Source organism: Muscardinus avellanarius (assembly GCF_963383645.1).
Source record: "Muscardinus avellanarius genome assembly, chromosome: 7".
Classification (NCBI taxonomy): domain Eukaryota; kingdom Metazoa; phylum Chordata; class Mammalia; order Rodentia; family Gliridae; genus Muscardinus; species Muscardinus avellanarius.
Window position 1 is genome coordinate 30,985,744 of NC_137793.1, and position 27,546 is coordinate 31,013,289.

The 27,546-nt window shown below is 37.5% G+C and overlaps 1 protein-coding gene across 4 annotated transcripts in view; it reads left to right on the top strand.

Annotated features, from left to right (window-relative positions):
- The window catches only part of FBXO38 (F-box protein 38), a gene marked incomplete at both ends in the record, with an annotated part of 50,080 nt that overhangs the window by 21,330 nt on the left and 1,204 nt on the right, over positions 1-27,546 (top strand). The window contains 12 exons of one of the 4 annotated variants that reach the window (XM_080698924.1): positions 597-727; positions 7,862-8,032; positions 9,710-9,852; positions 10,712-10,919; positions 12,828-12,947; positions 14,426-14,605; positions 16,186-16,920; positions 21,299-21,399; positions 21,633-21,735; positions 24,510-24,676; positions 26,249-26,394; positions 27,156-27,259. In XM_080698924.1, the coding sequence (XP_080555050.1) occupies positions 597-727; positions 7,862-8,032; positions 9,710-9,852; positions 10,712-10,919; positions 12,828-12,947; positions 14,426-14,605; positions 16,186-16,920; positions 21,299-21,399; positions 21,633-21,735; positions 24,510-24,676; positions 26,249-26,394; positions 27,156-27,259 (2,309 nt within the window). Of the gene's footprint in view, positions 1-596; positions 728-7,861; positions 8,033-9,709; positions 9,853-10,711; positions 10,920-12,827; positions 12,948-14,425; positions 14,606-16,182; positions 16,921-21,298; positions 21,400-21,632; positions 21,736-24,509; positions 24,677-26,248; positions 26,395-27,155; positions 27,260-27,546 lie in introns of all 4 variants that reach the window. The other 3 variants (XM_080698922.1, XM_080698923.1, XM_080698925.1) reach the window with 3 other exon arrangements.

Below are 27,546 nucleotides of genomic sequence, written 5' to 3' on the forward strand. Positions count from 1 at the left end.
CCTGAGACAGGAGGTTCACACAGGTTTGAAGCCAACCTCAGCTACTTAGTGAGGCTCTCAGCAATTTAGTGAGACCCTGTTTCCAAATAAAGTATGAAATAGGTCTGGGAATATAGCCTGGAGGTAGAAAAGCCTCTGGGTTCCATCCCCAGTACCACAAAAAATAAGTTTTTTATACCTACTATTGAACTATTTCATTAAAATAGGACATTAACAACTAGCGTAAGAAAAATGTTAAAGGAATATCAACCCCAGATGCAAACTCTAACCTTAATCGGGTTGAGAAAGCACATAGAAAGGATATGTTTCCTATTGTATAATCCACTGTTACTTAATGTTTAGTTTAATGTATTGCCTAAGATGTGACTATACTTGCAGATACTCCTATAAAGAAAACATCTCTTGGTCTTTTTTAATGGAGGGGGGAATGTTGTTGACATTTATAACACTCAATATATAACATAACTTTATAAAGTTATAAGTTAAAAATATATAACTTAAAACTTTAATAAAATTGAAAACTTCTTTCAGACCCTAACTTCAGGAGGAATCTGATTCTGATGGCTTTCATTTTATCAGTGTTTCTCTTTTTGTAGGTTACATGAAGTTCGGATTCAGCCTTCTCTAACCAAAGATGGTGTTTTTTCTGCACTAAAGATGGCAGAATTGGAGTTTCCTCAGTTTGAAACCCTTCATCTGGGATATGTAGACGAGTTTTTGCTACAGAGTAAGATGTGCCCCATTTTATCCTTTAGATTTGCTATAGGAAAATTACTTGAAAAATGGAAATCTAAATAAGTGTGTGTCAATTTTTTTTTTTTTTTATGTAAGATAACTTAAAATCTTAGGCGCTCTCTTTTTGTTTTAAAATATTTTTTTTCTTCAGTACTGCGGATGGAACCCAGGGGCATAGTATCCCCGAGCTACACCCCCAGCCCTATTTTTTGGTCTTCTTCTTTTTTTTTTAAACAGGATCTCACTGCATTGTGAATGGCCTCCCTAAGCTGTCCACAACTGCAATCCTCCGATCTCAGCCTCCCAAATTCTGGGATTAGAGGTGTGCACCACCACACCCAGCTTAGAAAAGAAACTTTGACTCAAAATGCCAGTGATTTTCTTTCCTTTTGCCTTTGATGTTAGAGTATTATTGAAAATATAGTGATTACCAGACCAAAATGATCTTTATCTAGATTTGATACTGTCTCCATTTTTTTCCCCAAAATTTTATTTATTTTTTTATTTTTTAATTGGTGCATTGTAATCATATATCACAATGGAGTACAAGACTTGAGAGGATATACAAGCACACATCATCCAATTAGCCCTATGCAGCCCCCATTCCATTCCGCCCCCATTCCATTCCCTCCCCCTCCCTCGATCCCATGCTTGTTTGGTGGTTAACTTTGATATATTTGTTTATGTACCTCCTGTGTTTTGTTTTTTATTATTTTTTATTTATTTATTTATTTTTATTGGTGCACTGTATTCATACATCATAGTGGGATACATACTTTTGTAGACATACATGCACACTTTGCCCAGTCAGCCCCTACCCGATCCCCACCCCATTCTCTCCCTTTCCCTCCCTCCCATGCTTGGCTTAGTGATTGACATCTAGTATTATGGCAATTTATCCAAAATTAAAAATGATAATCTCACATAACAGTTTCATTTGTCTGATACCAAGCTTTTGATGACTTAAAGATAACATTTCAATATTTCTTTTTGCTTTCTTTCTTACCAGAGAATATTTTTTTTTCTATTTTTTTTAGGTGAAACTATCATATATTTATATATTTATTTTTCAGAAAAAAATCTATCCTAATATGGAATATGGACTCTAGGTACCCAAAACGATCTTGAAAAAGAACAAAGCTAGAAGATATATATTTTCTGATTTCAAACCATATAAAGCTACAATAATTGAAACAGTGTAGTACTATTCTAAAGGCAGATATATAAACCACTGGAGTTAAATAAAAGCCTAGAGCTAAATTCTTCCCTATACTGTCAAGTTATTTTTGACAAGGTTTCCACGAACATTTGGTGGTGGAAATAATAATCTTTTAACTAAATATTGTTGAAAAATAATAATTACATGGAAAAGAATAAAATTGGACCCTTACCTAATCCCATATACAAATATTAACTCAGAATAGATAAAAGACCTAAATATAAATCTTAAGACTATAAACTTTTAGGAGAAAAATCTGGGCATAAAACCTCACAACATTGAAATTGGCAGTGATTTCTTGGTTATGATTTCAATGACACAGGCAACAGAAGAGTATACAAACTCCCTAAAAAATAAAAAAAAATATTGTATATCCAAAGACAATGTAAACAGAGTTAACAGTTACTAATAGAATGGGATAAAATATTTCCAAATGCTATATCTGAAGGTATATTAATATTCCATCTAGAAATCCTAAAAATTAACAACAATAAAGGCAAACAATACCCTTTAGAGATAGGTAAAAGACTAACATAAATAATGAATCTCCACAGATAACCAATCTTAGTTGTCTGTTGGATGGAAAATCTTGTTTCTCTAGTTCTGGTGTGTGTTACCTATTTCTTCTTTATAGTTAATCTCTTTGGGTATTTTCTCTAGCGCTGGTTTTGAAGACATAAATTCCTTCAGTTTCTGTTTGTCATGGAAGCTCCTTATATTTCCATCTAATTTGATAGAAAGTTTTGCTGGGTAGGAAATTTTTGGCTGGAAGTTGTTTTCTTTCAGAGTTTGGAATATGTTACTCCAAGCCCTTCTGGCTCTCATGACTTGGTTTGGGAAGTCTGGAGTGATTCTAATTGGCTTGCCTCTGAATGTCACTTGGCCCTTTGTTTTTGTTGCCTTTAAGATTCTCTGCTTGGCTTCCACATTGGTCATTTTGACAATTATGTGGCGTGGGGATCCTCTTCTCCGATCCTGTCTAAAGGGAGTTCTATAAGTTTCCTGGACCTGTGTATCAACCTCTTGCTCTATGTCTGGAAAATTTTCTGCTATTACTTCCTTGAAGAGATTGTTGATCCCTTTGGTTTCACTTTCTTTTCCCTCCTCTATTCCAATTATTTTTAGGTTAGCTCTCTTAAAATGGGCCCATATTTCTTCAATGTCAGATTCCTGCTTTTGGATATTTTTTTCTAGATTAGAAACTATGCGTTCATTTTTTGATTGCTCATCTTCTAAGAGCGAGATTCTGTTCTCCATGTGTTCTAATCGGTTGTTTGTGCTTTGAATGAGGCCTTTACTTCATTAATTGCATCCTTTATCTCTTTTTGGGTCTCTCTGAGTTCTTTTTGAAGCACCTCTATTATTTCTAAAGTTATTTTCCTGATTTGATCTTCTAGAAATCTCTGATTTTCTGTTTTATCGGGTTCTGATGTTGTGGGGTTGTGGGCATTCATTGATCCAGTATTATTCCTCTTTCCCATGATTTCGGATGTTTGTGCCTTCTCTGGGTTCTTCCCTTTGGTCACTATGACTTCACTTAAGGTGTTCTGGATCTCGAGTCAGTAGTATCTCAGACCCCACTACTCCTTTACTGGGTTTTATCACAGAGTCTCCGACCCAGAGAGTCGATAGAGGCTGCTTTAGACTGTGGGGGGTGCCAGGTTGCATGTTCTCCTATGTTGTGATATCTCTGCCACTGCCCCTCCCCCACTGGGTCAAGTCCCTGGGAGTACAGTACTGGGATTTCTCCTCTGTGGCCCGCAATTTGACTCACTGTTCTTGAGTACGCAGATATAGCTGTACTGGCCTCGCTGAATTCGCTGCTGCTGCCGCCGGTGGCAATATGGCGCCGCTGCTACGCCCTCGGCCGTGGGGCTGAAGTTTTTCTTCTTGGTTTTGATTTCCACTCTGAATCCCTGCCGCGTGTGCTGAGCTCGGCCACTGGGAGCTTTAGATGCCCTCTGTGCCGAGAAATCCCACCTGGCTGTTCCGCAGCGGCTCACCTCTGCCTGCTGTAGCTGTCCCGTGAATTCGCCGGTGCCGCCGGCAGTATGGCGCTGCTGCCGCGTCTGCTGCGTCCTCGGGCGTGAGGCCGGTGTATCTCCTCTGAGCTCTGTTCTCAGTCCGCTTTCTCTCTGGAGCCTGGTGATTTTTTTGTTTCTCTGGTGATGGTGTTTTCTGGCTATGAAAGGCACTGATTTTGTGGTAATGGAGATTTGTTGTTAGCGGGGCTCTTAAGCCCCGCTTTTCTTGGTCACCATCTTCCCGGAAGTCATGTCTCCATTTTACTTAATGAGTTTTCATATTCCTTTTTTTTTTTTTTTCCCTCACAGAATGTCATCCTTGGTTTCATTTGTTGAATTTAATTTTGCCATGCTTCTTAAAGCATTTGATGGGCCTCTCAGATGAGGTTCTATTCCCTCCCATAATTCTCATTTCCATAACAAGCCCTGTGGTGTGTTAGATTTTTCAGATAACATGAACACAAAAATGGACATTTGTTTAATGATAATTGCTACTTGCTCTAGTATGCATTTACAATTGGAAACTTATTCCTTTGGGTTTGAATGCATATCAGTCAGTTCATTATTCAAACTTTTTCTCCACTTGACATTACTAAAACAAGAAAATTTTATCATCAAAATGTAATTTTTTCAAAAATTGGTTCCCCAGTAATTTTCAGTAATTCTTGAACTCTCCCAGCCATACAGTAGGGCATTTTCTTTCTTTGGATTCAATTTTTACTGTAGAAAAACATAGGTTTACTTCCTCTGATCAGGACAGTGCAGGTCAAAAAACAGTGACTTTTCCTTTTTCATTTCTAATATAGTAGTTATTATGGTTATTTATTGTCTGTTTTCATTTTGTTCTTAATTGCAGTTCTCATTAGTGTAAGTATGGGATTATTTTTAAATGTCAAATTATTTTCTAGCCAATTTATTACAGAAATTACATTAAATTTAGATAGCTTTGGCAATTAATGATTTTCAAAACAGCTTTAAAATAGTTTTATAAAAAATTTGTGTATGTTATATTAAGCTTTTGTGGTTATGAGTGAGGCTGCTAGTATCATCTATATTTCTACAATATACGCTGTAACAAAATAGCTTGGACGTTGGTCTTTTTACTATAATTTCGTTTTCTGGATTTCTGAAAAGCTCAAAACTTGAAAATTTTTATGTCTTTAGTGTGGCCACCTTTAGGTCTACTGAAGGGATGTCTTTGAGTGTGTGTGTTTTGATTAGAAGTCCACTTTCAGGGGGCAAATATTTACTATCTGTATAACCAGTTATTTCCCTGTAGTGTTTGTTTCTCATCACACATTTTCAGTAGATAAAAACACTTTACCTTCTTGACTGCCATTATCTCATACTTTTCAATATAGCTTATTTTATAATCTCCTATTTCGCATTTTGTTAGTGTTGACCATTTTATAAATCATTTTCTTTTATTTACTGCATTTCAACCCTCTACCCCATATACATACTTCCTCCCCTTTCAGAGAATACCTGCGGTTGTCTATTTAGAATAGAGGCCACAAGCCTCTAAACACCGCAAGAGGGACGAAAGGTCATAGCTCACTCACACACTTTTACTTTTCTCCCCTTTCTCAGTTACTTAGATTTTGAAGCATCTCCCCAGAAGGTGAAGGGTGGCTTCTGGTAAAACTCGAGCTTGCTTTCTCTGGCAAAATTGGTAACTAGAAACATCACCTTTGTTCCCTGACATGTCAAAAGCGAGTACAAGATGAGAGAGATGGATGTGCTGAAAGGCAGATGCTATGTATTAGGAGTAAAGTAAAATGGCTGAGATAGAGTAGTTATTGACATGAATTGCTGATGATGTATGTGAGAAAATCAGTGACCCCAAGATGAATACTTAGAGAAGGTCTTGTTTACAGGGTTTATTACCTTAGGCCTTCATATGAAGGTGACAGAAATGTAAGTAAACTCAGTAAGTACCTTAGAAGCAGTATGGAGTCTTTGGTCCTACAGCTTAGGACCTCAGCAAGTTACTGAGTCCATGTTTTCTCCTTTGTGAAGTGGAAGAGAAGAATATTTCCCACTCCTCTCTTGAATGGTTCTGAGGAGTCAGTGAAAGTAATGATAGGTAACAATCTGACACTTAGGTTATATTCAGTAAATGGTACTTTTAAGCTGTCATGTGAGTTGAAGAGAAAAGATAAAAGCAAATCCCAGATGATATCTTAAGGATTTTGAGGAACTGTAGCAAGCAGGAAAGTCCCAGAGCAAGAACAGACTGGTAATCACAGAGACCTAAAGCTAGGTGGACCTGTTGCTAGGCTGCAATATTATGCACACTGCACTCAGGAAGCAGGGTCAGTTCAAGATTTGCCCCATCTTAGCTGGGTGTGTTGGTGCACCCTTGTTATCCCAGCATTTGGGAGGCTGAGACAGGAGGATCATGATTCGTAGCCAGCCTCAGCTACTTAGTGTGAGGCCTTTGCAACTTAGTGAGATCCTGTTTCAAAATAAAGAATAATAAAAAGTAGGGCTGGGGATGTAGCTCAGAGGTAGAATGACCTTGGGTTCCATCCCCAGTACCAAAAAAAAAAAAAACCAAAAGATTTGCCCCATCTTAAGGAAAAAGGCCAGTTTCACCTCAAATTCAAAGGACAGGTATACAGTCCTTATGAGGAGGTTAAAACTCAGCTATATTGTAAAGGTCAAATCTACAAGAAATACCAGCAAATACCAAAGTCAGATAGTAGTAGGAGAGAATGTGAACTAGATGGAAAGTGAAACTGGAAGAGTATGGAGTATACTGTTTTAAACATGTTCCGAGTGAAGTTATAAATTGCTATAATGTTCAGGACAGTTTCACTAGACATGAGTTTTCTTTGGGTTGTGTGTCAGTTGATTCAAAGCACTGTGCAAGGCATTCAGCTCTTAGATTCCCAGCACTATGCTGTACACTGAAAATAGAACTAAGTAAGTACTCCCATTTGTCCTTTGGGTTAATTCAGTTTTGTCTGTGGTCCCAGTTGCCTTCAGGGAGCTCTCATAGTAGGTGCCTTCTTGGAGAGTGAGGGACAGGCAGAGGGAAGAGATAGGACGCAGGCGATGCAGTGTGATTCCCAAATGGCATGATCTCAGTCTTGAACAGAAGATCCTCTCTTACTTGTATCTACCTCTCTTTTTTGTAACTAGACAGTAGTCGCTAGATCCCCTTGGCGTAGGTCTGAAATAGAAGTCCACTTCAGGGGATAGGTAGATACTTATTAACCAGTACTGCTATGGGCTCTACAGTGGAACCTGAACTCTGAGTTTTCCTTCTCTACACATGACCATACTAGATTCCAGACACTTGAACTTTATACATCAGGGAATTGCATATTTAAGATTTTATTTTCCTTTTTAAAACTGAAACTTCCATGGTGTTATGAGCCAATACATATTTATGCTTTAAGAACTTTTTCCTTTTCTAAACAATTAAAAATAATTTTTCAGCCAGTTGTGTTTCATGCTTGTAATCCCAGCATTCGGGAGGCTGAGACAGGAGGATCGCAGTTCGTGAACAGCTTCAGCTACTTAGTGAGGCCCTTTGCAACTCAGTGAGACCCTGTTTCGTAATAAAGAATAAAAAATAGGGCTAGGGGGGTCTACCTCGGAGGTAGAATGCCCCTGGGTTCCATCCTCAGTACTGAAAAGAAGATAGTTTTCCTACTAGCTATTCCTTTTAATATAAATTCTTGTTTTGTACAAGAAGTGCTACCATACGTTCAGAATAGCTAGTTTAAAATTATGCCTGAACCTGTTAATAAACAGACGAAACAGAATGATCATAGGGACTGGTCATACTGCATATTAAGATGTAAAACTGGCAACACTCCATGATACTTAAAAGACTTTGACTTTCTATAAAATTGTTTTTTTTTTTTTCTAGGCAGAATGGCTAATGCAGATTTGGTGAAGTATGGTTTGGCTGATGTGGTAGAAAATCCTGGGATCATCACCGATATAGGGATGAAGGCAGTCAATGAAGTTTTTTCCTGTATCAAATATCTGGCAATTTACAATTGCCCTCATCTACATAACCCATTCAATTGGATCTCAGGTACTGTTGGTTTAGAAATTCAGCTGTATTTTATTGATAGTGAAATAACAAGTCTTTGTTTTCTACATGTGATATGATTATATTTCTAATGTTAAATAAAGATTTTTTTATTTGGATTGTTTATACAAGGTCTGGGAATCTTAGATCACTGAATCGGATATGTATTCAGTGCTTCTTTAAACTCCTGAAGTCCTCTGCCTAGAAAGGTCCTCTGTCCAGGTTGTTGACTCAGGTACCCTCATCTTTGTAGGTACTTCTTCAGGTGAGGCTCATAAAATTAAGGCTAGAAATTATTACCTAGGAACTAGGACATTATAGTTGTTTTCTCTTTCAAAATGGCACATCACCTGAAAGGACAAAGTAAGTATGTATATCTAAAAAAGTTAATTAGGTAATATATTAAACATTAACCTGAGGTGAAGTTTTCTGTTGACTGGAAATCTTCTGGTATACTCTGCTTCAGATCTCTTGTCTTTACCCTGATCTCCCATGTGTGAGTGAGTGAGTGAGTGAGTGAGTGAGTGTGTGTGTGTGTGTGTGTGTGTGTGTGTGTGTGTAGAGAAAGAGAGATAAGACTTTTGTGCTTGATGTTTTTTCCAGTGGTGGGTGTTCATTCTAAAATAGTAATACTAACGTTTAGTGATTCTTAAATATCTAAATTTATAAACCTTTAAATAAGATCAGAACTAGGGAGTATTTTTCTTGTGAAATTTACTTTAACCAAACAAAGCCCCTCACTGATACTGCAGAACCGACTCCTCTGCATCGAGTCATCTCAGGGATCTGCGGCTTCTCTCATAGCCAAGGTCAGACCTGTTTTAGGATTGAAGCCCATGCTAAGATGGCTCAGGAGAATGGCCTGTCTCACCTACCAGAAGTTAAATTCTCTGAGCTGAACCAATAATCTATTGGGAAACATGGACTTTAGGATATAGCAGGTATAGATCACTTAAAAAAAATAACATTTATTGGGTTTTTGGTTTGTTTGTTTTCTTGAATACAGAAGTGTATAAAGAAGAAAACAAAAAGGCATATAATCCCATCAATCAGAACTCCTGTTAACACTTAAAAAAAATAAAGTAATACATGCACTTGATAAATTTCAAACAGTACAGAAAGGTACAAAATGAAAAGTCTCCTCTTCTCAAGGTAACCATCATCAACAGTTTCTTGTATATTATTCTGGACAAATTATTTTGTGCATATTGCAGCCTATATGCGTATAGCACTTAGAAATGATTTATTATATACAAAAGGATCTATGAAAACACTGTCCTCTACCTTACTCTTTGCACTAAGAATTTATTGGTGAGTTCTTATAAGGAACAAGCATATTCGGCTCTTTTTCACTCTTCTGAAATAGCTACATAATATTCTGTTAAATGAATATGCCATTGTTTCTTTCTCCAGGGTCCTTCAGTTGAAAGGCATATAGGTTGTGGAGTAGATCACATTTAAATCAGTATTGACTGGGTTTCAAGTAAATTTCCCAGGCCATCTAGTTTTCACAGTGGAATTAGGTGTGGAAACAGCAATGTAAAAGAGCAAATTTAGAGATCATTAAATAAGGGAAAAGTTAAAGGAAAAGGACTTGGAAGTCTTTGTGACTATCACAAAATTCATTAGTAGAGGGGGAGGTATTAGATGAACTCTCTTGTCATGTCTTTTCTTTAACAGACCATTCAAGATGGACTCGATTGGTTGATATCAACCTTGTGCGGTGCCATGCTTTGAAGCTGGACTCATTCGGTCAGTTTATTGAATTGTTGCCCAGCCTGGAGTTTATTTCACTGGACCAGATGTTTCGTGAACCACCCAAGGTAAGTCACATTTGGGAGAGTACTTACTCATTTTAATACTCAAGAAAGAAAAAGAAAGTTGTGATTTTTTTGTTCTTTTAAATAATACACCCTTTACAGTGTTAAAACTGGACTTGTAACTGTAAGCCTCAGTGAAGTATAAAGTTTGTTGTAATTCTTGATTTCTCATTGCTCTTATGATCGAGTACTAAGGGTCTCTGGAAGAGGGAAAGGTAAAAATAAGTGCAAGCTATTTGCAGCAGTTCTAGAAACCAAAAGTAAGGAAGGGCGAAGCTAGAAATTTGAGTTAAGGCATATATTCCTTGGAGTAGATTGTAAGGATTCAAAGTGTAAATAAACATTAGGAGTTTAATTTGGAAATGTTTTACTTTATTGCTATTGTTTTTATAACTTTTCTATCCTGGGAAATCTGATGTTGCCCAGTTGTACAAATGTTATTTTAAAACTGCTTAATAGATGGAACTGTATACTTTCTACAGTAATGAAGCTTAATCTTTCAACTAATTAGGCTCTCCCCTGTCAGCTATTAACAGTTAACATTTCCACTGTTGAAGCAATGAAGTATAATGGTGGAAGCTTGGGATTTAAGATTAGAGTCTTGGGTTTCAAGTCTCAGCTATACCACTTACTGATCCTTTGCCATTGGACAAATCTCTCCTCCTTTGTACCTCACCTGTAAACCGGGCTATTAATAGTTTATCTTGCTTGAAGTATCATGAGCCTTGAGGGAAATGTGTAAAGCATTCACACAGTGCCATGTAAGTACTGGCACTTGAGTAAAGATGAAATGAAGGACCTCAAAAGTGAGGTGTTCTGTGCCAATCCAAACTAACAAACATGTGGTTTGAATTTGCCTTAGGGCTGTGCTCGAGTTGGCCTGAGTGCAGGCACAGGAATTGGGGTTTCCTCAGCCCTTGTGAGCAATCAGAACTCCAACAATGATAATGATAACGCCCCAAATAACAATGCCAACATCCACGACAACAACCACCACCCGGACGACTCAGATGAAGACAATGACTTCCGGCCAGACCTGCAGGCAGGAGAGCAACAGTTTGCAGCCGACGGTAACCCAGATCTTTTGTGAGCTCCAGAGAGAAATGGTTTTTACTTTGGATCATATTTATCTGACTCCATTCTGTTGCCTTTTCTCTATTTCAACCTGTCACTTTCCACTTTGAGGAGTGCCAGCTGACAAGACAAAATGGGGGGGGTGGATGAGGTTGTCTGATTTGCTTGCTTGTTTTCAAAGATATCTCTGTCCACAGAATCTGTAAAGAGTATTTCCATAATGGGTAAGACTGATAGGTGCCATGACCGATGGGTGCCATTGGATATACCTGAATTTACTTTAAAAAAATAGGAAGCCTTAGAGGCCTGGTTTAACTGAGATTTTACTTTCAGGAATTAGGTAAAGAAGCCCCTCTTAATGTTTTTTTAACCAGTGGATAAATGCATTTAGCACAATGTAGAGGACTTTTTTGGATATTCCAAGAACTGAAATAAATACCAACTGTCTACTGTTAGACATTGGTATCTTTTGTATACTTTTATCCTTTGTATACTTTTAATCATTAAGCCTTTATAGCAATGCAGGAAAATAAGCTCAAGAGCCAATAAAAACTTTCTAGATTTCAATTGTTTAGTCATCTGTCCACTTCTTTAATCTCCACCAAACAGCTAATGTGTGCCAACCTCTGTGTTAATAGGCTCTCCGTCTTGCTTCTATTGATGGAGTGATACTGTTTTTTTTTTATCAATTTTCCGATTTTCCAGTTCACCCCTAAGAACTGGAAAAGAAGCCTTTTCTAACCATCTTTTTGTTATGTTTTCTTTTTTCACTCACTTGAGCACAGTTATTAACAAGAGATATATTTCCTTAATATTATATAGATGCTTTTATATAAAGGCATACTGTGAGTGCACAGGTCGTGACCAGAGAATCACCTATAGTCATTGTCTTTAACCTTTTCACCACACATGTCATCTATAGGACTCTATTTTGGCTCTTGACAAAGTCACTCGTGACTGTTGTATTAAATCTGGTAGTCATTTCTCTACTTTATCTTGCCTGACTTACTAACAGTATTGGACATGCTTGTCTACTTCTACCCTCTTGAGACACTTTCTTGGCAGGTGTAAAAACCAGTTCATGTTTCTCCTCCTTCATTTGACATGCCTTTTTAGTTTTGTTTGCATGACCACCTCTCTTCCACTCTTGTCCTTGATCTTTTATTTACATGTTTTTGCTTATAATCACTGCCTTTGTACCAACTTCACTTTTTCATTCATTGTTCTTGAATTCCAAATCTTCATTTCCACCCTTAATCTTTTTTAAATAAATTGAGGCATATTAAGTTTGTACTTTCTTACTTCCATAGGCATTTTATAGTTATGCTTACATCTCTCCCCTGATACCCCAAAACAAAAATACAGAGCCAGCTCACTAGGGATAAAAGAAGGGGTATAAAGCCAAGTATCCTTGTACAACAAACAGGTGAGTGACTCCATGAAGATCTAGACTTTAGAGAGTGTAGACCATCCATGATAAGCTGTTATAACAACTGCAGTGCAGAACTGGCCAAATCCTGCAGAGACAAATAGCTGGTGTGCAGGACAGATTGTAAATCACAATGGAAAATTCATGCTCATAGGCTTTAGGTACAGAGTGGAGATGCCTTTTAGTGCTGGTATTGTCCTGGCTCACACTGAAGTCAGTTGAAGGTACTTAGGACAGAAGAAGGTGGTGGATTGATTGTCTTGAATATTGACTTGGAGAATCTGGATTTAATTTTGTAAAATGTTAATTAAGCCAGTTATTATTTTATTAATTGTCCTTTTGGAAAGTGACCACTTTATTTTCAGGTACAAAAAGTAGAAGTCTGGTTAGCCCTCATGGCAGCCACATTTTGCCTGCCATTGTGTTTTTTTGTGCTTCTCTTGACTTTTATTTTGACTCTCTTTATTTTTTTAAGCACTGAATGAGATGGAAGACATGGTGCAAGAAGAGGGAGAGGTGGTGTCTGAGAGTGGCAATGATACACCAGCTCACAGTCAGGCAGTTCTTCCAGTGGATGTTGATGAGGAACAAGCAGGTAATGACACGACTCTTTCCACACTTGTCCTCTGACACTGGAGCATGACTGTCATGAAGAGCGTGGGGCACTAAGAATGAGTGTGCAGATCTTATCTGCCGATGTGTTACTTGCTGTTTGTTATAGAGACCTGTTATATATACTTGGTATTCTTCTCATCGCATGTATATGCATCTTACCTAAGATGATTTATCATTACTACTGTTACTATTGTTGTTGTAACTATAGCAATGACTGCTTTTTCTGTGTAGCTATACATTTATGTCTGTGTGTGTATGTAGAAAAAGCACTCAGATAGTTGATGGGAAAATAAACAATAACAAAATAAACCTGGTTAAATATTGTTTGTACCTTCTCCTCATATCAGGGTGGAGAGGAGTAATGGAGAGGTTGACCTTGTTTAGTAAACAGACCAGATCTAGTCTTGTCATTGGTGACCTGTGGGAGGCAGTAGAGCAGATTCCCAAATTCATTGCTCCCTTCCTCCCTCCCACACACACATGCACATTTCCTCCCAGGAAGTGTTTATTTAGTGCCCTCCAGTTATACCCAAGGCTACCTGTGCCCCCTGAATCAGTTAAGCATTTCCTTTCCCCCTCCCCAGTGCTATATCCCCTAACTTTAGGAATCTCTGTTGAGTGACTGTTCAAGTTTGCCTAATAATATGATTGGGGAACCTGATAGTCTTTTAAAGGTTGAAGTGGTATGCTCAATACTACTCAACCAATGACAGAGGCATCAATTCAGGTTATAACTTTTTCTTCACAATGTTACGTTGTGTTTGAATTGAAAAATCTCTTTACCTTGTTATCAGTGTCTTACAGATGCAGTCACTTATTCAACTGGTGCTTACTGAATACTGACTTTGCCAGTCACTGTAGTCTGACAGGAAAAAGACAGGATAGGTTCCTTGGAGCTTAGGTTTTATTGATGGAGCTAATATTAGTTGCTTGTTAGAGAGAATTGCATCAGAAGAGCTAAAGGTTTGAAAGCTGTCCTGACAAGCAGATAAGGCATTTTTTACCAAAAAAAAAAAAACCCAGACAATTAAAATGTAATGTGCGTCTGACCTTCAGGTTGAACTGTGCTCAGTGAAAGATGGCAGAGCATTGCCTGTCAGCTCCATAAGTTTCCAAGGTTTATCTTCATTTGCTTTGCCTTGGCTCATTTACAAAATTGGGGAAATATTTAGCTAGTTCTTTTAAATTATTGCGGCTGTTATTTTGATTATTGTCAGGGTGGTTGGCTTTAGAAATATATAAAGTTGACTGGCATATTAGTCATACTTACTGTTGACATAATGCTTTAGAGTTTAAATGTTCTCATTATATCTCACTCAAGTATATATTTTATTAAAGTGAATGACAAGGGAAGCCACACAGCAAAAGGCATCTCTGTGATCCCAGATCCCTGGAAATAGTAGTTTGTGAGAGAACTTTTGAGCAAAGTAACTCTCAGGCCTGTGCTTTTTGTTGTAGGACCCAGTGGTCTCCAGCGTGTAGTGAAACCAACCCCAATTACTGTCCATGATTCCGAGAGCGATGATGAAGAAGACAGTCTAGAACTTCAAGAAGTCTGGATTCCTAAGAGTAGTTCTCGGCGTTACTCTGAACGTGAAGAAAAAACCGGAGAGTCGGTGCATTCCAGGGAATCATCAGGTAAGAGATGTTGACCTTGAACTCTTGGTGAGAGTCACCATGAGAACTGGTCCAATGTGTACCTACCACAGCTCCTCGAGCACTGGACATAGTCCTTGTGAGATGCAATAGGAAGCAAGAGATGCACCTGTCCAGCCAAGGTAGGTCCGGGTGGTGGTGCTTGGGCAAGTGTAGGACACAGAAATGTGCAGTGAGGTCTCAGGGAAGAGAAGCAAAAAAAGTAGGAATCCCACAGCAGAGGCTTGGCATCAGGGCTTCAGCAGAGCCTGAACCTAGTGGAAGAGATGGATCCTGAGTTATTCAGAGCAGTGGTTGAGAACCATTCCTGAGCTGCTACTCGTTCAGTTGGGCTTAGTGAATGCTGGTGGTAATTGTGCTTGAGGGAATTCTAAAGTTAGGTTTTATAATCTTTCTCTCCCTTTAAATGGAGGCAACAGTTTATGCCTTTTGTCTCATTTAGAACTACTATTCTCTTTTAGGTTGATATTTCTTTGTATTGTTTTCCCTTTTATTTCTTTTCTTTTTCTTTTTCTTTTTTTTTTTGGAACCGGGGATCAAACCCAGAGTGCCACTCCTGCAAAGCAGGCGCTTTGCCACTGAGCTACATCCCAGCCCCTGTTTTCCCTTTTATTTCTCAGAACAATGAGCTTACCACTTTTAGCAAAGGATTTTTTTGGTTGTTAACTATTTTTTGTTGGGCACCCTCCTCACTATGTAATATACTTAAATGTTCAGTATATAGTTAACTCTATACCTGAAATATTTATACATTTGTATGTATTGAAATGTTAAGTTATTTTGAATTTAGAATAATTTGCTAACACAAATTCTAAATTATTGCTAACAATTGGCAGATTGTTCAATTTTTAGTTTACTTTTAAGAAATTTAGATAATTGTACCATGGTTGAAAAAAGCTTTTATCAAAACTTAGGAAAAACAGTGTGAACAGCTGATTAATGTTTCCTAGAAAGTTTACTTTCTAAAATTAGCAATTTATAGTCTCTGTTGGCCAGACAAAGCCTTATTTTCTTTATTCCTTTCTGTATTCATTGAACCTTACTGTGCCCCAGGTACTGTGCTAGGCTTTGTAGAGGTAGAGATAAATATAGAACTATATCTATAGAAGTCAAGGAGTCAGGTTTAAAACATAGATAACAGTACTGGGGACATACACTTCAGTGGCTTTGGGATGGGTGTGCAGTAGAGACTGAGCAGAGGTCCACAGCCATGAATTGGTGAGAACCAGGCCATGGGTAGTAAAGCAGAGGTAAACTGAGATGGGAGAAGAGTTCGGACTGGAGTATAGAATATACATAGAGTGGACCAAGTGGAGAAATAGTTTGGAGTCAGATAATGCCAAGCCTTGAAGGCTGAACTAAGTAAGAAGTATAAATAAACCAGGTAGGCTCTGGAGAGCCGTTGAGAATTTTGTAGTAGTACGATGATGTTATACAGCAATAATTCAGGAAAATAAGTGTATATTGTTTTCTGTTTCAAATTTACTCTTGCCTTGTATTCAGAATGTATGCTGAAATCTTATTTTCCCCCCCTTGGGCCATTCTTCTTTTTCTGTAAGCAGTAAGTGGAAAAGGCAAGACTCCACTTCGAAAGAGGTACAACTCCCATCACGTGGGCCAGTCGAAGCAGTTTCCCCTGGAGGAGAGCAGCTGTGAGAAAGGCTGTCAGGTCACCAGTGAGCAGATCAAAGCCGATATGAAAGCAGCTAGGGATATTCCTGAAAAGAAAAAAAACAAGGATGTTTATCCCAGCTGCAGCAGCACCACCGCCAGCACAGTGGGAAACTCCAGCTCACACAGCACTGCTTCTCAAAGCCCTGACTTTGTAAGGACGGTGAACAGCGGCGGTTCTTCCGAGCCTAGCCCTGCAGAAGTGGATGTGTCCAGGCAGTGTGTCTGCTCCCCTGCTGGGTCAGAGGACTCGGAGGCCGTAGAGGAGGGAGATGCAGAGAGTTCTGTCTGCCCCAGATGCTGCTGTCACAGGCCCCAGGAATCCCAAAGGAGAACTAGCAGGTGTTCTGATGAGGAACGTCCTTCAACCAGCCGAGCCTGTGTTGTGAATGGCCCGGATGGTACGAGATCCGCCTTTTCCTTTAGGACTCTGCCACAAGGGGGGTCTTCAGGCCCAGCACATGATGAGAGGACTAATGTGAGTGGCTCTGGGGCTTCAGGTGAGGACAGGAGGGGGAGCTCCCAGCCTGAGAGCTGTGACGTGCAGTCTAATGAAGACTACCCTCGGAGGCCCCTAACCAGGGCCAGGAGCAGACTGTCCCATGTACCGCTGGTATCTGAGTCAGGTATGACAATGCTCCCAGGATTAGCAACTGCAGGGTAGGGCTGGAGAAAGGCATGAGCTTGTTCCATGAGTTTACTTTTAAAGAGTCAGTTTGGAAAATTATATTTTGGGTTCTGTGAATCTTTCAGATTTTTAATTAACTTTCAGGAATGTTTTGGTGGGTAGGAATGTAAATCAGTCTGTAAAGTATTCAATCCAGAAATGTTAACATATTTCGATTTTTTAAAAAATATATATATATAACTGTGTGTATTTACTTTAAATACAGTACTAAGTCTCATGTGTATACCCCAGTAGATGAACTCTGCATCTATGCAACATTTAGGGAAGTCTGAGAAAAGTGTTAAAACTTAGCCTAAGGTAAGGATGTAAAGTTGCTAGGGCTGGAGAAACTGTGCAGTGCAGCCGCCTGGGTGCATACCCTGGTCCTGCTTTGCAGCACTTCATAATTTTTTCTGAAATGCAGTTTTGCAGGTTTGCCAGGAGATAAACAGGTAAGTAATTAGCATGCTGAAAAGCATTTGGGTGAAGATATACTCAAAACAGATATGATTAATTTTGTTAGTATTAATAATGTATATGCCAATAATGCCATGGTATTAGGTTGAACAAGAGTAAGTATGTTTCTTAATCAGACTTCTTTTTCTATATCTGACTCTTAAGTTATAAATACCTGCCAGTAAATAACAATGGATTTTAATTTTCTTCAAGTAATCACAATGTTAATGTCTTAAAATCATCTCTAGAACATAGGCAGAGACAGTGATATATATATATATATATATATATATTATACACACACACACACACACACACACACACACACACACACACACACACTAAATAGAGCTGGGTGGATCATGTGGAGTAACCTAACAAAAAAGGAACCTTCAAAAGATGAATAGGAGACCTTAATGATGTGCAAGTCATCTTTATACTGTAAGCTCCTATAAAAGTATATAATACTTTCCCAGCTTCAAATTTAAATGTTTTATGATACCTTTTTAAAAATTGTGGCAAAATGTACATAACATGAAATTTATTATTTTGAAGTTTACAGTTCAGTGGTATTAAATGCAGTGATGGTATTGTGCAGCTGTGATCCCCACCCAGATCCCAAACAGAAATTCTACCTTTTAAACAGCAACTCCTTGCCGAGACCTTTTGTCACTTGTTTGCTTATTTGTTTTCTTCTTCATATTTTAAAAGTCAGACCTGTTTTCTTTTGTTTTTTTTATGCCGTGAAAGGCCCACCTACCTGATTCAGATAAACACTTATCTCTTCTCATTCTCTTGTTCATCTGTTTATTTTATTTAACTGAAAAGGGAAATGGTCATTTTTAAAACACTGACCCAGGAAATATTTTATTTTACTTGTCCTATGTCTTTTGGTAATGTTTTGTAGGCTTTTTGTTTGTTTTGTTTTTAATAGAGATTCTTCATTTTAATTGTCGAGGTTTTGGTATTTTTATTTTTTGCTTTATGTTTACCATTTTGTTCTCACCATGAGCTCCTTATTGCATAAATAGAAGTTTTTCTTAGGTTAAATAATTCCTTATATTAAAAAAGAATGTCTCATTTCTGTAATACTTTTTAACTATTGTGCCCATTGCTTTTTGTTTTTCAGTTTGAAAAGACTTTGTCTATAATGTGTTTTAGTAGGTAAATTATTTAACTTTTTTAAACACCATAGAAATGAACATTTGTTTTCCATAACACTTTTTTGGGGGAAATGTTAAGGTATGGGTTTTGGTATTTTTCAGTTCTCTTGGAAACAGCAAGTTATTTGAGTGGCTTACAAGTTTTCTTTAAAGTGGCATAGTTTTAAAAAAAAAAAACTATAGTTTTTTGATAGTTTTGCTATTAAAGTCATTCTGTTTTAAAGTTTTAAAGAGAGAAATCCGATAAAGGAATTCATTATGGATTTTTTGATCAGTTAAAATATAACATTTGAGTTCTTTATTTGAGTTTTTTATATCCTTGTGAAGTGTTAAAACCATGTTAGAAGTTAATTATTTTTGTGTGATTTTATAAGTGTCACCAAAATATCTACTTTGGTTGACAAAGAATAGCATTTATGATTAATATCATCCTCCTAAATACTAAACTTTTTCTGGCACCCAAAGACTTGTTTTGTTTGCTTCTCTGGTTTCGGTAGCATCTTTGACACTAATGTGAGCCACACTTACGTTGTAATTCTGTGGTTTTTACTGTCTGTCATTGCAGTAGACTATGAGTTCCATGAGGGCAGGGGCGGTGTCTACTTTTTCACCATTATATGCCAGCTTCTAGCACCATTTCTCACACACAGTATGGGGATCAGTGAATAATTATGAGCTTAGTAAGTGTAGAAACCATTATGTGAGGTATATTGATGCTAGAGGATACACCATATCATTAAGAATTTTCTCTAAACAAAATGAACTGTTCCTAAGCAGAGTGGGGCAGCGTGAAAGGTTAACACATACAGCAAACGCTTTTCAAGTCATCCACACGTAATATGACTTCATTTTATATTATATTGTGGAGAACAAGAAGCATAACTTTGAACCCCATATTTGGAGCAATTAAAAGTGGAGAACAGTTCAGAAGATAGAAATTTGGAAATCAGATTACAAAAGTAGAATACTTATTATAATGCTGACTTGGAAGAGTGGAAACAGACCTGGTTTTTGTTTGTTTTGATTTTTGTAGTACTAGGAGAGAGAACCAGGACCTATGTAAGGAGGTTGTAACAAATTGGTGAATTTTGGTTATAGGGTAAAATGTGCTGCCTGAGATAGTTTCTTTGTCATAAAGATAATTAGGTTTTATATGAAATATCTTCAAGACACTGGAAGAAAGTCATCCTTGGGCTGCCTGAGTCAGTAGTTTCGTGTTTTTTCAGAACCCCAGAATTTTGTGTTTCAGGGTCTTGGGGAAACATTTGATGGGTAGAATTTCCATTTCGCCTTCGACAAAAGCAGTTATTTCCAGTTGTTTTTGGATAGTAGTGCTATTTCACAAAGATTCAGTGTGGTGGAGTAAAAGGTTGTGATGTATAAAAAAAAAAAGTACCTGAACTGGATTTCTTGATTCCGTCTCATCCTTCGTCTTTGGGGAGTTGGCAGTATTTGCATCCCCCCCCTTCTCGGATTTAATTCATAAAGGTCAACTATATTATTATATGCTCTGCTAGTCTGATTAAGTACTAGAAATAAGGATAATGACTTTTAAATGTCTTTTCTCAAAATAGAATATATATGTTTTAGATGCAAATTTTAGAATTTGTTTTAAATGACATCAGGATATTTGCATTTATAATTATAATGTTTTATAGTACAGTGGTAGTAAATTAGTTAGGGCCTTAGGAAAAAAAAGATTGCAAATTTTCTAGCATAGTGACTGGTGCCCTATTTCCTGCATTTGCTTCTGCTTCTCACTTCACATCTTGGCAGGCGGTTTTACATTCCCAGGCTTCAGCTTCCTCATATATTAAATGAGAATAAAAAAATCTCCATTTCAGAGGACTGTGATAATTAAATGAGTTAATACAAGTAAAACCCTAAGAATAGTGTCTGACACATAGTAAGTGCTCAGTAAAGACTCTTCCATGTACCTGAGATACATTCATCCTGCAAATGTTGAGTGACGAATCGTTCAATAAATGTTCACTTTAACTGGGTGCTAGTGACTAGCATTGAAACAAATTAAATAAGACGGTGTTGTTGCCTTCAAGGAACTCTTTAAATGTGAAGGCAAACAAGTACATAGGAGCTACAGAACATTACATTATGTTTGGGGGTACAGAGCCAGTGACCGTTCAGCTGGACCATTCAGGATACTGGGGTAGTATTTCAGAAGGTGAAGGTAGAAAAGACAGAAGGGGTAGAAGGATCAGAAGTGGTTAGTGTCTTCAGAGGTGTTGGCAAAGGGACATGACTAGGATATGGCAGGAAATGAAATTGGGAAGAGTGGAGCTAAAGCATATTCCCAATATCAGCCGTCGAAATATATTCACTAAACAGGAGTCAACAATTTGAAATGTAAGCAGATAAGTCATGAGTTTAAAATGTATTTTAAATACCAGTAGTATTTAGTATAGGTGAGTCAGAGAGACTAAAGATTGGAAATGTTGATTAGATTGTTGGAAAGACCCAGCTACAGAAAGGGCTGCTAGGTGTGATGTCGGTGTGTTGGAGGTACTGGAGGGCGACGCTCATTTGGAGCAGGCCCTTAGACATACTCATCAAACTGTATTCCGTTTGGAACCAAGTTGAGATTTGGGAGTTGCCTTAATGGAGTTCAATACTATGATTTAAATATGCTCTGTCAGGGGGGAAAAAAAAAGGCTAAAATTTCAAGGGGGGCGTTGTTTTTGTTTTTATTTCCTTTTCTAGAGGTTGCCAAAACAAAGCCACGTCATGCCATGAAACGGAAGAGGACGGCAGATAAGTCCACTAGTACCAGTGATCCTGTGATCGAGGATGACCATGTGCAGGTAAAAAAAAGAAGCCCTCACTTAACCTTTCACAGCCCAGCCCAGCCCAGCTCTTCAGTTCTTGAGCAATACAAAGAAACTGAAGTTTCTGTCCTTTTAGTTTCTTTGCCCCAATGAGAAAGAAGCAGCTGCTTCTCAGTTGTTCCAAAGAAAACATTTAAGTTTTTAAAAAATGATAATAAAGAACAGAAAGGTGCACTTGGGTGTAAATTTTAATTTTTTTCTCCATGTAGGTTCTTGTATTAAAATCCAAAAATCTTGTTGGAGTCACTATGACCAATTGTGGGATCACAGATCTAGTGCTGAAAGACTGCCCCAAAATGATGTTCATCCATGGTATGTATATTTTTAAAGAATGTGTTGAATTATCTTTAATTCTTGACTTTGTTTGATAGTCCTCAAATAATTGCTCCATAACATGGGTCCATATATCAAAGTTTGATTCATTTTTCACGTAGTATCTCCTCCAAAAGATAGTTGCTCCCTGATCTGGTGGAAGGAGTTACCGCATGAATAAGCTCTGAAGTCAGATACAGAGTTTGAATCATGGTTCAGCAGTCTCCTTGCTGTGTGATTTGGATATGTTTTTGTGTAAACGTTTTTCAGGGGGAGTGTAACTTTTGTATTTGGTTGAGATGATCAGTCGTATATTTACTCTTACTTCATGGCACAGCATCGTTAGTCCAAGCTCACTCTTCACTCTCAGTAGTGTCTTGTAAATGCTGTCTGTTCCCTTCATCTGGACTTGTGTATTTATTATGTTCTTTCCAGTATACCTTTCAAGTCTTTACTTACATTTCTACTTCAAATGTAGGATGCTAACTTTGTGTGAGCTTTTAAAGATTTAGATACATAAAATGTCCATTCACTTATATTTTTTTCCTTTTTCACTCAAATTATCTTTGTGATATCTACTCGTGTAAAATTATGATCTGACCTGCTTATTCAATCATGGGCAAGGTATATATTCTGTGTTCATTTTCTTTAGTCTCTAAAATGTGCATAATTATGCTTAACTCATGCACTCACGAAAATTAAATGTGTAATTGATATATCTATCTGCACATGTTTACATACATGCATACGCACACATACATATACACACAGTACAGCTAATGGATGCCTAGTAATTTGTGTTATATTAATTTGTAAAGGCATTTTTTTTACATCTCCTATAATAGTAACAAAAAATGCCACTAAAAGATACTTACTAAACATTTTATCATAAACTGAGAGAATCCCAGAAAGGAAAGATGAAACAGATTTGTATACTACCTCTCTCTTGAATTCTGCAGACACCAGCTAACTAACTACGTTAATGGCAGATGAAATGACTAAATGAAATTAGAGCTGACCACAGCTGTGTCTGGTATTACAGCAGCAGTGTTCAGTCTTTATCAACATCTCGTTTTCTCCTTTTCCCCCTTCCTGTCGTCTTTCCACCATGACACAGAGGAAAGTGATCCTGAAAGGCAGGACACTGGCTGAGTTTTTAAACAACAAAGTTATAGCTTGCTCTGGAAGAAGATACTAGTGTTGAGATGCTTTTAGAAATGTTAAAAAGAGCAGACCAATCAGCCTTATGATTCACAATCTCTTTCATTTGCTACTATCTCTTGCATTGGACCAGGTTGAAGTTTGTGATCTAAAAAGAGAACAGAAAGCCAGGTGCGGTAGCATACATCTGTAATCCAAGTACTTGGGAGGCTGAGATAGGAGGATCACAGGTTTGTAGCAAGCCTCAGCAACTTAGCCAGGTTCTCAGCAACCTAGTGAGATCCTGTTTCAAAATAAAAAACAAAATAGGGATAGGGTTGTAACTAAGATGTACACTGCCCCTTAGTGAAATCCCCAGTTCCAAAGTAAATAAAATAAAAGAGGGTTGGAAGGATAGCTCAGAGGTAGAATGCCCCTGGATAAAATTCCCAGTAGAATGAATGAATGCTAATGGAGGCTAGGGATGTAGCCTAGTAGCAAAGCACCTGCCTAGTATATGCAAGACTCTGGATTTGAACCCAGCACCTTAAAGGTGGGGAGGGTAGTGTTTTTCCTAAATTAGTATGCTAGTACAGTTAATACACTCATACCTTTATTATATCACAGGTACTTTTCTCTATAACCTCATGTTTTATATGACAAACAAGAAGGCTGTTTGCTCATGTTCAAGGCCAGTGTTTTTAGTAGCATTTTATTTTATTTTATTTTATTTTATTTTATTTTATTTTATTTTTTCCTTGTGGGAAAACCCAGGGATGCTCTACCTCTGAACTCCGTATACTCCTAGACTTTGGTTTTTTGTTTTTTTAATAAAAAGTCTTGCTAGGTTAGTGAGACTGGCCTTGAACCTGCAATTCTCATATCTCAACCTCCCAAGTATTGGAATTACAAGTGTGTACCACCACACCCAGCTTTAATAGAACTTTCTGCAGCGATGGACATGTTCTGTAGATTGTTCAATATGGTAACCACTACTACATGTTGACTTGAATACTTGAACTGTGGCTGGTATCTGAAGAATTGGATTGTTAATTTTATTATATTTTCATTCACTTAAATTTAAATGACTCCAGGTAGCTAGTGGCTACCACATTGTACTATTCAGCCTTAAAGTACACAAATATTCCTAAGCCGTTTATTTCAAGTTTCTGTCTTTATACTTAGAATTAAAACCCACTCTGTACATTTCCTGTGAGTGAATGCAAGATAATATATAATAGTTATTTCAGATTTGACTTTTGGCCATTAAAGTTATATAATTTAATGATTATCATTCATTCTATTTAATAAATATATTCTAAACATCTGTTTGGGAAAACGATTTTTGGAATTTGGTTTCCTCGACAATAAAATCTGTGAAGAAGAAGGTACCTCAATATCCCTCTGGCATGAGGACAACCAGCTTCTTTTGAACTGAACAGAATTACATCTTTAAATCTTTTTGTTTACTGTTAATTATACTATATGATAGTATACTTGACTTAACGTTAAGATGTTTACAACTGCAATATCTTGTGCTAATAAAAGTTGGGCCTGTCCTCCAAAAATACTTCCAAATGGACTATATGTTACTGTCTTATATAAATTATAAAGTTTATCATTTTTTTTTGCAGCTACCAGATGTAGGGTATTAAAACATTTAAAAGTAGAACATGCACCAATTGTAAACCGATTTGACTATGCACAATGCAAGAAACTGAACATGGATCAGGTACTAGACCAGATACTAAGGATGCCTCCTGAGAGAAATCGCATCATATACCTACGCCCGATGCAGCAGGTAACCAGCCCCGCTCCTCTCTGATGGGACACATGCTGTGTTGATGTTTATTACAATTCAACCTTTTGAACCTGGCAGTTGCTGATTTGCTCAACCCGCAATAATGATTTTTTAGATTTTTACAGAGTTTTTTTTTTAATCAAACTAGACCATCTTGTTTCTTTATTAATGTTTCTCTACTAGACTTTTATAAATTTTTAGCAAGTGTTATCAGGGTGTCACTAAACAAGTTTTTTATATTTATTATAAATTGCCTATAAGCTAGACATAGTGGTGTGTGCGGTTAATCCTAGTATTTGGGAGGCCGAGGCATGAAGGTCACAGGTTCAAAGCTAGTCTTTTCAACTTAGTGAGGCTCTCAGCAATCTAGGGAGACCCTGTTTCCAAATAAATAAAATATCTGGCCCTAGGTATAGCTTGGAGACAGAATGCTTTTGGATTCCATCCCCAGTACCCCCGCCACACACGCACGCACACACACACACTTGCCTGTGAATAACACAATGATTTCAAACTACCTGATTCAAATTCTGAATTTCTAGCCAGCAGCAGATTCCTTAACCCTGTGTCTTAATTTCTTTTTCCTTATCTACAAAATTAAAATAAAATAATACACATAAGGTTCTTGTAATGTTTCAACTAACATATGTGACATGCTAAAACATTTGCTGGTATGCTCCAATTATTATGTTTATTATTAAGAGTAAACTTTGTATATGAGATTGTACTTATGATGCCAAAATATAATTTAAAGGAAATATTAAATGATCTTTGGAGTCACTGTATGCACCAAACTCCAAAAGAATCAGTTCAACAAATTCTTTAATTGAGGTCTCAGTACTCAAAATTTGCTGCATGCATGTGTGTATTAGCATACAAAGAACATTATCCTTCAAAAAAAGGAATAAACATGTGTGCTGAGATGGCAGGGTAGAATTTCATAACTAGAGATAGGAATACGCAAGAGGGCCTGTGAACAGCGGCTACCAGGAGGCAAGAACTGTGCTCTGGCCGGGCATCATGGTGCACACCTGTAATCCCAGTACTCGGGAGGCTGAGACAGGAGGATCTCAGTGCAAGTAACTTAGTGAGACCGTGTTTCAGAATTTTAAAAACAGGGCTGGAGGTATAGCTCAGAGATAAAACACCCCTGGGTTTAATCTCTGGTACCACTAAAACTTAAATAAAGTAAGAAAGAACTGTTCTGTCCTTAAAAAGGGAGTGATCTGGGTTAAATAGAGTGTAGTAACATTTACAGTTCTGTAATGCAGTCAGTACTGAAACCTTTAAGAGTTGTCCTCCAGAGTGGATTAGTTACCTGATTCCAGTATTCTCTGGCTTAACAGGTACTTACATAAACAGTAAGAGACAAATCCCCAAGTCTACTCATCAGAATCTTTGCAAAATCTTAATTCTAGCATGCCAAGTTATGTTCAGGGCTGAATGTAACTGATTTTTCAAGTCAGACAAAGATTTAAAAACTAAGGGAATCAAAGAAAGCTTGTTCGAGCTCTAGGAGACAGGATCCTGAGACCATTTTGGTACAAAGTCCTCTTTATATGGCTTCCATAGGTGGACACACTAACGCTGGAGCAGAAGCTGTTTAGTGGTCCCTATCCCTATCACATCTGTATCATCCATGAGTTCAGTAACCCTCCAAACGTGCGGAACAAGGTGCGCATTCGCAGCTGGATGGACACTATAGCAAACATCAATCAGTAAGTGACTCTGGCCCTGAGAGATCTTTTTAGTCATTTCTCGTAGTGGGGACTCCCAGAAGCAAATCCCATTTATTCTTTCTTTTAAATTATTTCACCTGAGCTTTTCAGGAAGCCTTGTCATGAAATTTTTATGTGTGAAAAACTGAGGGAAATGAGAATCTAAAATTAAGCATGCATATATGTAGCTTTTTATTTTCAAACTTAGGAACAAATTTCAAGAACAGACTATACATGTATATTTGAGTTTATTTCTTCAATAGTGTTTTAGAAGCCAGGCATGGTGGTGCATGCTTGTAATCCCAGTACTTGGGAGGCTGAGACAGGAGGATTGTAGGTTCGCAGACAACCTCAGCTACTTAGTTGAGACCCTGTTTCAAAATAAAGAATAAAAAATAGGCTGGGTGTGTAGCTGGAAGATAGAATGCTCCTAGGGTCAACTTCCAGTTCTACAAAATAAAAAAGTGTTTTACATTATTAGAAAATTGAACTTTTTATGAATTTGTTATATAAAGCATCTTATATACATAAGACATTTGCTTAGAAAATGACTTGTTTCTTTCACTTGCATGACTTTGAAGATATAAATAAAGTAATGTTGACCTGACTAGACTTACATTCTCTAGTTTGAATTCTCTAGTGGGCTTTTTAGATTTAGTCTGAGATGTTCGTAGAATCTGCGCCTGAAACATTTTGGCATTCCTTTATATCCCACACCCTAACATTTTAAGTTTTGTAATTTTTACTTAACTTTTTTTCAGAGAACTCATTAAGTATGAATTTTTCCCTGAAGCTACTCGAACTGAAGAAGACTTAAAGAAGTATCCCAAGTATCCATGGGGCAGAGAAATCTATACATTAGAGGGTGAGTAGTTAGCAATAATTGGAAAACAAATAGATGTGTGTTGGGTGGAGGATAGATATGCCTTGCGGATATGACTGGGAGTCATGTCATTTGTCAAAATAATGAGTGGTTGGAATACCCGTAAGGAGAGACCCCATCAGCATTACTCTACTTGTATGAGTCTTTGCTAGCCCGGGAATAATCAGAAACAGCATTGAAAGACAAAAAGTAAGTGAAAGTTGAAAATTACTCGATTTTGAGAGTTGGAAAGACTTGGGGGCACCTGGCTCCCTCTACATTGTACATTC